The sequence below is a fragment of the Palaemon carinicauda genome, chromosome 31 (genome assembly GCF_036898095.1).
Source record: "Palaemon carinicauda isolate YSFRI2023 chromosome 31, ASM3689809v2, whole genome shotgun sequence".
NCBI classification, from domain to species: Eukaryota; Metazoa; Arthropoda; class Malacostraca; order Decapoda; family Palaemonidae; genus Palaemon; species Palaemon carinicauda.
The window spans coordinates 60,539,929-60,551,150 of NC_090755.1; the positions used below are offsets into that span (position 1 = coordinate 60,539,929).

At 47.8% G+C, this 11,222-nt stretch overlaps 1 protein-coding gene across 1 annotated transcript in view; it reads right to left on the minus strand.

The window, feature by feature from the left end:
* Nucleotides 1–11,222, minus strand: part of LOC137624426 (developmentally-regulated GTP-binding protein 2-like) — a 72,458-nt gene that overhangs the window by 19,035 nt on the left and 42,201 nt on the right. Inside the window, exons 5-7 of the mRNA XM_068355174.1 lie at nt 10,504–10,611; nt 10,198–10,355; nt 1,660–1,861 (exon numbers count right to left, since the gene is read on the minus strand). Coding sequence (XP_068211275.1) covers nt 1,660–1,861; nt 10,198–10,355; nt 10,504–10,611 — 468 coding nt within the window. The remainder of the gene's footprint in view (nt 1–1,659; nt 1,862–10,197; nt 10,356–10,503; nt 10,612–11,222) is intronic.

The following is an 11,222-nucleotide window of genomic DNA, read 5'->3' on the forward strand; positions in this document are numbered from 1 at the left end:
GCTTAGTCACCTATTCACAAAGGTACACAACAAATGAGATTCAGGTTTGTATTCTCATAAGAACAAAATTCACTTCACCATATGCTTACCTTACATTGCACTTCCGGTTATAAACAAAAGAGCTCACTAAAAACAAGTACCAACACTTATCACAACATATAGAACAAAAGATGCAGCAGTCGCAAGGGCAGCGCAATGATACGTCTGTACACGTTGCAGCCATCGACAATAGTGCATATTCTGAGAGAGGCTGGTGAGCAGGGCTTTCGCCCTCGCACCACCTGTCATTAACCAACTACCTAGTTAACTATTCAAAGGGTGTTCCAGTGCTACTGAAGATATATCGCTATTTCAAAGAACAAAAGGTTTGTATATTCATAGGAACAAATGCAGGACATCAACAATTAACCTTTATCAAGACAAGTTCGTTACTCGGAACAACAAACAGATTAATACCTCATCAATTTCACTATTCCCTTCTAGGAGAAGGACACTTCAGAATAAAATCATTGTTCTCTAGCCTTGGATAGTGCCATAGTCTCTGTACCATGGTCTTCCACTGCCTTGGGTAAGAGTTAACTTGTAGAGTTCATTTACTTGAGGGTACACTCAAGCACATTATTCTGTTTCCTTATTTCCTTTCCTCACTGGGTTATTTTCATTGTTGGAGCCCTTGGGCATATAGCATTCTGCCTTTCCAACTAGGGTTATAGCTTAGCAAGTATCTTTAATAATAATAATAATAAAGGGTTCCCTCATATTTCTTTGCTACCAGAAGAAATTGTCCTTAATGGTGAAAGATGTCAGGTTTCAGTACCAGTATCATATGAAGAGATACACACAAGAACATCAGAAGGGCAAGCTGAACCTCCCACGGCAGTGCCCAACCACAGAAATAACCTCCTCAGTAAACAGCTTGAACTCACAGTCTCAGGCTGCAATCAATCTGCTTTCGTGCAAATGCAAGGTAAATGCATCACCACAGCACTAGACAGTGATCAAGAGTTACAGAGGGGTCCTTTGTACTCACTCATTTGGAAAGGCTTGGACTTCGGATCTGACAGCCCTAACCCAACATGAAGGAGCAAAAGAGAGCCCTTCTGTATTAATGGCATGGAAGGAAGGAAGGAAGGAAGGAAGGAAGGAAGGAAGGAAGGGAGGGAGGGAGGGAGGGAGGGAGGGAGGGAGGGAGGGAGGGAGAGAGAGAGAGAGAGAGAGAGAGAGAGAGAGAGAGAGAGAGAGAATTAAGATGATTTTTCCACCAATCGTAGGATGATCTAATCATCAAAGATATTGGACATTAGCTTGAATAACCCGTACAAGAAATAGCAAAAGACCAGTGACTGCAACAAAAGTAGCCATTTCATAAGAAAATCAGTAGAATAAGAACAAGAAAAAATCAGATAATAAGGGTCATCGAAAAAGAGGCACGTCAATCTTAAAAGTCAAGATATCAATATGGGAAGCAACCAAAGAATATTGACAAATATTCTAGGGCAAGAAATAATGAAGCAGTGGGCCTAAAGGCCACTGCAAAAACCCTTTGGTACTCTCTACAGTATACCCACACAAGGCACACTATAAGTGTTATACCCTTACATGGAGCCTTAAAATAAACATACATGAAAGATAAAATATGTAACAAAAAATTTTACTTACCCAAACAAGGGCATATTTAAAAACTGCAGCAATAGATCGGTGAATGGAATGGCACACATGTTCAACAGAAGCACCACCTCTTAAAATAATTGGGTCTGCAAAATCCGGAGCTCGACCCGGTTTCTTTGTATATATCCGAAGGAGAGACAGTTCTTCCCAAGTTCTTTCCAAAAGATAGTCCAAATTCAATTTCATATTACAGCTGAAATAAAAATCATGTCAAATATCAATAACTTACATTACACAAGTATTCATGAGTTAGTTCAGCTCAAAACATTGTTTGTTACTTAAAATCATTTACAACAAACTGAAAAATATATATGACAAAAGTGTGTTTAAATAATGTCTCCTATTTGTCTGGTGGATGTCCCTAATAAGAGTAGTTTAGACCAACTCTGACCATGAAATTATTTAATTTCAACTTTGCTCTTATAACTTTGCCACTACTCCTCTTAAGCAAGCATCTAGCGCAAATGCTTTCTTTAATCTATTTATTGTACATACAATTCTCATTTTCCTGTCCAGTGAATTTCCATATTTTGCTAGGGTGCCACAGCCCACCCTCCCCCGTTATCCACCACAGATGAAGCTTCATAACACAGAATCCCCTACTGTTGTTACCTTCGTGGTCATCCAAGGCGAGCGGCGGAAGCAGCAGGGCCTACCGGAACTGCGTCACAATCGCTCGCCATTCATTCCTATTTCTAGCATGCTCTCTTGCCTCTCTCACATCTATCCTCCTATCACCCAGAGCTTTCTTCACTGAATCCATCCACCCAAACCTTGGCCTTCCTCTTGTACTTCTCCCATCAACTCTTGCATTCATCACCTTCTTTAGCAGACAACCATTTTCCATTCTCTCAACATGGCCAAACCACCTCAACACTCATATCCACTCTAGCTGCTAACTCATTTCTTACACCCGTTCTCACCCTCAGTACTTCGTTCCTAACCCTATCTACTCGAGATGCACCAGCCATACTCCTTAGACACTTCATCTCAAACATTCAATTTCTGTCTCTCCGTCACTTTCATTCCCCGCAACTTTGATCCATACATCACAGTTGGTACCATCACTTTCTCATATAGAACTCTCTTTACATTCATGCCCAACCCTCTATTCTTTACCACTCCCTTCACTGCCCCAACACTTTGCATCCTTCATTCACTCTTTGACTTACATCTGCTTCCACTACACCATTTGCTGCAACGCCAGACCCCAAGTACTTACACTGATCCACCTCCGCAAGTAACTCTCCATTCAACATGACATTCAACCTCGCACCATCTTCCCTTCTCGTACATCTCATAACCTTACTCTTACCCACATTAACTCTCAACTTCCTTCTCTCACATCCCTTTACGAATCCTGATACACTTTTTAAAAAATAATATATTGTATTAGCAAATATCTCGATCCCACAACAATAGGACTGATGGGAATTTCAGAAGAAAATCTTTAAACTAAAAATCAAGAAATTGCTTAAAATCATAAATTTTTAAGTAATTTGTATTTTTCCTAACAGTACTTACCTCGAACTACTTTCTTAGGAGTATCTGGGATCTCCTCCCAACCGACCAGAGTTTTGTGTAGTCTACCCTACACCCATTTTCTATGAGGGGTAACCTCAGGCGGAGTGATACGCGCCCTGAGGCTAACCCTGGGTCAGAGAGCATGCTTGCTCAGGTCTTGACCTCCCGTAAGTTCTTGGTAGTTTTAGGTCTCTAAGAATTCCATAAGGCACTCGGGGAAGGAAGGGCGGGCCATTACCCGAAAGTAGTTCGAGGTAAGTACTGTTAGGAAAAATACAAATTACTTAAAAAATTTGTGATTTGTTCCAACACGGAGTACTTACTTCGAACTACTTTCTTAGTTGACTTATAATTTAGGAGGTGGGAGTGGCCTTAACCCTCTGAGACCGTGCTGAGATATATCCCAAGACCTAGATAAGTGGCTAGGTCTTGATGAACCCAAGGAAAGACAAGAATAGGGGAAACAACACAAAAAACTCATCTTAGTGTCTGAGTAACTCACCTGTGTAAGAAATCCTAGGAGCCATGTCCTTCCAAAATAGGGGTCCTTGTATCCCAGCTCAGAGTCCTATCTGAGACCAATTTAAGCGGAAAAAGGGGGGGGGAGAACAAGGGGGTTAAGGAATGAACCTGTGTCTCTTGTACTTCCTACCCGTGGTTATCACTGGGGCCAGACCTTTAAACCGTTTGGAGCGCAGAAATGACGGTACCTATCGAGAAACCGTCCAGGGATTTTCTTGAATAGTCCTTCAAGTAATGAGCAGTGAAGGTAGACTGGTTAGCCCAGGTGCCAGATCTCAGGATTTGGCCCACTGCTATATTCTTCTCGAACGCTAACGTGGTGGTCAGACCCCTAATGTCTGGGCTTTCCCGGCAGGGGGATACCTGCCTTACTGTAGGCCCTGATGATCACCTGCCTCAACCAGAAGGAAATAGTGTTCTTCGAGACTGGCTTCTTCACCAGGCCCGTGGACACAAACAGACTTATGATCTCGGGCCGAAGCCTGGCTGTCCTCTCTAAGTATTTTCTTACGGCCCTGACAGGGCACAGACGCAAGTCCTTCGAGTTGTCCGAACGAGGAATAGCTGGTATTGAGAACCCCTCAAACCTGGGATCCCACACGGCAGGATTCTGGGTCTTCGCAACGAAGGACGGCACGAACCAGAAGGTGAGCTCCCGCCAGCCCTTCAAGTGAGAGACCTCGTAGGACAATCCATGTATCTCCTACTCGTTTCACCGAAGCTAATGCCAATAGGAAAACCGTCTTGAGGGTGAGATCCTTGTCCACGATGTCCTTTAGGGGTTCGAAGGGAGGCTCTGACAACATCATCAGGACCCTGCCCACGTCCCACTGTGGCACCCGAACGGCTTGCAGGGGACACGATTATTCGAAGCTCTTAATGGGCATCGATAGATGTCTGGAGGATCCTAGGTCGATGCCCTTCAGGAGGAAGACTTGACCCAGAGCAGCCCGTACTCCCTTGATGGCCGGGATGGACATGTTTGCCACGTCCCTGAGATAAACCAGGAAGTCCGCTATCTCCGGGAAGGGGGCCCGATGTTCTTAGAGGCGCACCACTTAGTAAAGGTGGCCCACTTTGCTTGGTAGACTGCTGCCGATGATCGTCTCAGGTAGCCTGACATCCTCGCTGCCGTCCACGACGAATAGCCTTCTTTCCTCAGGAGACGTTCGATAACCTCCACGTGTGAAGACGGAGGGACCGAGGGTTCTCGTGAAGCCTATGGAAATGTGGTTGCCGAAGAAGGTCTGGCCTGTCTGGAAGGGGCCAAGGTGGAAGTCGTGCCAGTTCTTTTAGATCCACGAACCATTCTCTCTCCGGCCACCAGGGCGCTACCAAAGTCATCCACAGGTTGTCCGCCCTTCTTACTCTGTTGAGAACCTGTCTGAGCATCCCGAAGGGGGGGGAAGGCGTAAACGTCGAGGTTGTCCCAGGGATGTTGGAAGGCGTCCTAGAATGCCGCTCTTGGGTCTGGGACCGGAGAACAAAACACGGGGAGCTGAGCATTCAACCTCGTTGCGAAGAGATCCATCACCGGCGACCCCCATTTCAATGATGGTTCTGGCTACTTCTGGGTGCAGGGACCATTCGGAACTCACTACTGTCCCATCCTGCTGAGGCTGTCGGCCAGGACGTTCCTTTTTCCCGGAATGAACCTTGCTGAGATCCTGATCTGTTCTACTTCGGCCCATTCCAGCAGTTCCAACGTGAGGACGCACAACTCCTTCGATCTTAGTCCTCCTTGTTTCTTTATGTAGGCCACTACCGTGGCGTTGTCGCACATCAACACCACGGTTTCCCTCGGAGTAGATGGACGAACTCCAGGCATGCCCTTCGTACTGCCCGCGTCTCTAACACGTTTATGTGCAGCGCTTTCTCCTCGCTCGTCCAGGTCCCTCTTGCTGAACGTCCAAGGAGATGGGCACCCCACCCCTCCTTTGATGCGTCCATGAACAGGAGCATCTCCGGAGGGTCGGCTGCGAAGGGCACTCCCTTGAGGGTGTTCGACCTGCCGCACCACCACTCTAGGACTTCCTTCGTCTCCGGGAACACCGGGATCACCTTGTGGGGGGAGTCCCTCTGGTTCCACTGGACCTCTCTGAGCTTCAGCCTCCCCTGGGGAACCAGTTTCTCTAATGACACAAGGTGTCCTATCAGTCTCCTGGGCTGGTCCGACAGGAAGGGGCGGAGGACTCGGTATAGGTTGTCTAATCTCTCCACGGAGGGGAAGGCTCTCGCCAACCGGGTGTCCAGAACCATTCCGAGGTAGGTCATCCTGGTGGAGGGTGTCAACTGGGACTTCTTCAGGTTGATGATGATACCCAAGATTTTGCAGAACTGCAGACACTTCGCGCCTTGTTCCCTCAGTACTTCCTCTGAGGCTGAAAGTAACAACCAGTCGTCTAGGTACCGAATCAGGCGAATGCCCTGTTCGTGTGCCCAGGCTGAGACCGTTGTGAAGACCTGAGGGGCTGTGGACAGCCCGAAGCAGAGGGTCCTGAACTGCAACGCCTGGGTAACCCATTTCACCCGTAGGTACTTCCTGCTGGATGGATGAATTGGAATTTGGAAGTAGGCGTCCTTGAGGTCTACTGACATCATGAAGTCCCCTTCCCTCAAGGACACTAAGACCGACTTCGGAGTGTCCATCTTGAAGTCGGTCTTGCACACAAATTTGTTCAGGGCTGAGAGGTCTATGACCGGTCTCCAGCCCCCTGTCGCCTTCTCCACCAGGAACAGCCTGCTGAAGAACCCCAGACCAGGGTCCTTGACTGGTTCCATCGCTTCTTTTGCCAACATCGCTGAGACTTCTTCCTGTAGGGCTATCTTTTTCAAGGGGTCCTTGGGGGCTAGCCACCCTGCCTGCTGATCTGGTATCAGAGGTGGGGGTTCCGCTAGGAAGGGTAACCTGTACCCTTCCTTCAGGACTGCTACTGTCCACGGGTTTGCTCCGTGGTCTTTCCATGCTTGCCAAGAGTGTTTGAGGCATCCCCCACCTGAGGCTTTGGCAGGAGTAGGAGGCCTCCCTCCCTATCTTCTCCTAGAGGCGCGGCCTAAACACCCTCTTCTGGACGTTGCGTACGAAGGCCTATAGGAGGATTGAGCTGAGGCTGCTCCCCTACGGGAGGGCTGAGAGGACTGTGACCAGGCCGTAGTAGGGGTGTCTCTCCTGGTCTGATTGGAGTAGGCCGAGATGGTGGAGGAACATCGGAGGTCGAACTTCTGTGCGCGGGCCTCCTCACTGGGGGAGGTCTGGGATCGCCCTGGTCCTTGAGTTTTCATACCCTTTCAATCGACTCCTCAGCTGCCTTCAGGGGGAAAATCGAGTCATCCCACAGGGTTAGGCTTCTCAGGGACCTCGCCTCTCTGTCGGGGAGCCGTCTGGTTATCTTGTTGGCAGCCTGTGCTAGTAACTGGTATGAGAGAAACTTCAGGGCCTTACCTCCCAAGCTAATCAGCTCCTTGAGTAAGGCCTGATTTTCAGGGACCGTGAGGTCGTACGATGCCTGGACACCCACCAGGGTAGAAGCCCACCAATCCAGCCAGGAGGAGACGTTCACCAGGTCCTTCGCAATCTCCTCCATCATGGTGGCTTCTGCAGGGGAGAAACAGATTGGCGCTGACGAGGCTCTCTCTTCCGCAGCTCCTTGTCCCAGAACGGCGAGTGCAGACTCCCGGGTACATGCGCCTGCACGGTGGCCCTCCGGAAGGTAGAACTTGCTCTGGGACTTCAGGCTCTGTAGTAGTTTGCAGGAACTCTGGTTCTTGGGAGCCTCGGCGTGGTTAGCCACAATTTTGTCCACGTGGGTTCTACCTAGCTTCACATCCCTGGCTAGCGGCAGGGCCAGGGAGGGTCTCTGCTGGACGAGGGCATCCATCAGTCTGTTGAGACTGGACCGCCAGAACTCCTCGGAGGGGGGCTCGGGCTCGTCTAGCCTGTGGTGTCTCCAGATGAGGCCTATCACTCTGCGATAGGCTGATACTTCCGCTGCAGAACCCACTCCCTGGTCGTCCAGTCCCTCTGCAGGACGAACTGCTGCATGCGACGGGGCACCTCCGTCGGAGGCTTCCGTACGGGGAGAAGCCAAGGCCTTGGTCCTCTCCATCTCCTGGGGTTCTGGTTGAAGAACGGGCATACCCGTCGAGACGGAGGCCTCCGTCCTTGGTCTATCCTTCCTCACGGAGGACCACGTGTCTGCGGGTCTACTCGACGAGGGGAGCCGTCCTTCACGATCCTGATGGCTTAGGGATGTCCTAGAGATCTGGACGCGTCTGCCAGACCGAAGGGGCGACTCTCTCTGCTGGGCGGATGGAGCCGAAACCTTCGCGGACTTATGCCTGTCTGCTGGGACCTGGAACGACGACTCCCTCCGTCGGTCGAATCTGCTACTGGAAGAGTACCTCTCCGGCGAACGGGCTCTAGGGCGCCAACCTAAAGAGCCTGGGACCGCTGCTAACTCCAACAGTCTGCTGCGAGGTATAACCACCCATTCCTCGTCTGGGGAGCCACTTCTCCTCCATTTCCTCCTGAGGGATCCGGAACGTCTTCTCCCGTGGCGAGACCTGGAGCGGGAGCGCGAACGGGAGTGCCTCCTGCGGGACTTCTTTCGATGCCTTCTGTGTTTTCTCCGGGCTTCGTCCTCCGAGGAGCAGGAAAAATCCTCGACTAACGAACCCAACGACTTGTAGGCCCGTTTAGGTGGGGCCGATCCAGGCCCGTTTAGGTGGGGCCGATCCAGGCCCGTTTAGGTGGGGCCGATCCAGGCCCGTTAAGGTGGGGCCGATCCACACGAAGTCATAGGAGAGATCCCGCGACGCTCGACCGGCGGCGGGGCCTGTAGGAAGACGTCCGGAAACGTAGCAGATGGCGCTGGAGGGGAGCGCGGACGCTCTTCAGCGGGGGACCAGGAACTGAAGCCCTCTTCCATTCTCAGAGGGGACCTGAAGGGTGTCTTCGGGGGTACCCATGCAAGGGGGGTCCTCTTGTCGGCGAGTGTTCCTTCTCCGCGGTACCTTCGCCAGCAGAAGTTCCTGAAAAACAGTTCCAGGAGGCTGGAGAAGAATTAGGGACATTTTTCCCCCACATAGGGTCATCAGAGGAGACGTGCCCTGCTTGCACCAGGACTCCGTCACCCACATACACTCCCGTCCCTCCCTCAGGCCCCACACTTGCCTGGAAAGATGCCACAACCCCACTATCTTGCAGCTCAGACTCTTGGGGAAGGGCCACAGGCCTCTTCCCTGCAACAGACTTACCTCGTCCCCTACTCTGGGTAGGGGAGGGTGGCAGGGAAGCTCGGCCCGACGACACGCCCGGCGAAGCAAGGGGAGAAGCGATGCTCGACTTCCTAGGCGACTTCTTCATCGCCTTCTTCTTTTTGGTGCCATAACGCACCCACTGCACCTCGTTCCAGGACACGCACTACGGATACACTGCCCCTACACGACGAACACATAGGCCCTGGAAAACAGCGGGGATGCTCCATAACGCAGTAGGAAGCACTACGAGACACAAGAACGCACAAGGAAAGCAAAGGGAAAAGCACAAAGGAACCACGTGAGACACAATGGGGTTGGGGACACAAAGAGTCACACTGGGATTAAGGAGAGCAGCAAGATGATATCGCGACGCGCCCAGAGAACTTACTGGAGGTCGAGACCTGAGCAAGCATGGTCTCTGACCCAGGGTTAGCCTCAGGGCGCGTATCACTCCGCCTGAGGTTACCCCTCATAGAAAATGGGTATAGGGTAGACTACACAAAACTCTGGTCGGTTGGGAGGAGATCCCAGATACTCTTAAGAAAGTAGTTTGAGGTAAGTACTCCGTGTTGGAACAAATATCAATATATAGTACTGTAATAGCTATGGTAAACAGGAAAAATATATCTCTATAGGATACAGTCGAGAAAAAATCACGGGTTGAAAATTCATAGATCACCCGAGGAGAAGGATGTAAATCGTCTCGGTGGAGACCTAAAACCAGCAACTTTAACTTTTTTAACATAGGTGGCACCAAATATATAGGATAGCCAGGAAAAATTTCTCCACCAGAGTAGCAAATAAGGGAACAGTAAAAATTCAGCTATGAAATGCCAGAAACTCTATACTGTACATATATGTACCTATGGTGCAAACCCCATCAGAAATCTACAGACATATCTTAATTCAGTTAAGATTCCCATTGTAAGAGCCTAAACCCTTATATACTTGCCTGCAAGACATATCTTTCCAAATGATTTTCCTATGATATATCTTTGTATTGATGAGCTGGTCATGCTAATATTAGTATATTACTTTCAATGCTATCCAATATCAATAAAAAAAACATTTTTATCACTTTGCTAATTTACTTTCATTATTTATAGCCAAACATATGAGCAAATCTGAAGAGCCATACAAATAATCTGAGGATGAGATATAACCCACTTTCTGTTTTTATATTAACTTGATAAAATTGAACCATGTAAAAACATCTTTACATACCTAACAACTACACAATGTGGTTGTCTAGCAATTCTGTCTACTTCTTCAATTGACACCTGATCAATCTTATTGTAGACATACAAACACGGCATATAAACTCGATTCGCCGATATAACGTCAATAAGTTCATCAGCTGCAGCGTCTTCTCTAAATATAACCTGAAATAGCACAAACTTCAATATAATCATGTTATAGAAATAATGTATTGCAAATCAGAGGATATTTTATTGTAAATACTTCCATATAAGTAACTAAAACTGAGGAGACTTAATTTTACTATTCTAAAAGAAGATAAAAACACCTTACCTCAGCATTGAACATTTTATATTCATGTAGAATCATCTGTACCATCTTTTCATCCACTTTGGTAAGAGGACAGGTTGCATTAAATTTGATGCCACCAGCTTTCTTTTGCTGTTGAGAAAATTTACAAGTGTAAATTTTTTAGAACATCAGGTGGAAGTTGAAAAATGTTTAATTTTTTTTGAGAAAACAAATTGGAAAAAAATTTAATTTTTTAGATAAAACAACTACATTTGAGTTAGGGCACATGGCCTTCGAGTCAATTCAAGGTCGCCATTCACTAGAAAACCAGGGGTTAAGCATGAATAAATTCTAACAGTGAAGTTAATTCTACAAAAACTACAGATACAAACAAAATTGTATCTGAAATTGATACAAAAATACTAAGTACCCATCATTATTGTCTTAAATAAATGCAAATTAACTGCCTTCAAATTTTATGCTCACCTATACCAGTCAGTTCTTTGATCATGTTTTTATAAAAATCCTTTCACCATCTTAATTAAGAGTTTTTTTTCTAGTCACTGCTGGCTTATCATATGGGGATCAGGGTTTAAACTGTTAAACCTGCCACTGCCACCGATACATTAGATAAGTTTTACATAGGCCTCTCCTTTCTGTACTGTATTGGAAATATTTCTCCTATATTGGGGGACTCATCTTTTGTCTCCCACTATGATGGGATTGATTAAACAAAGAATTCCTGAGACCAACAATGCAAT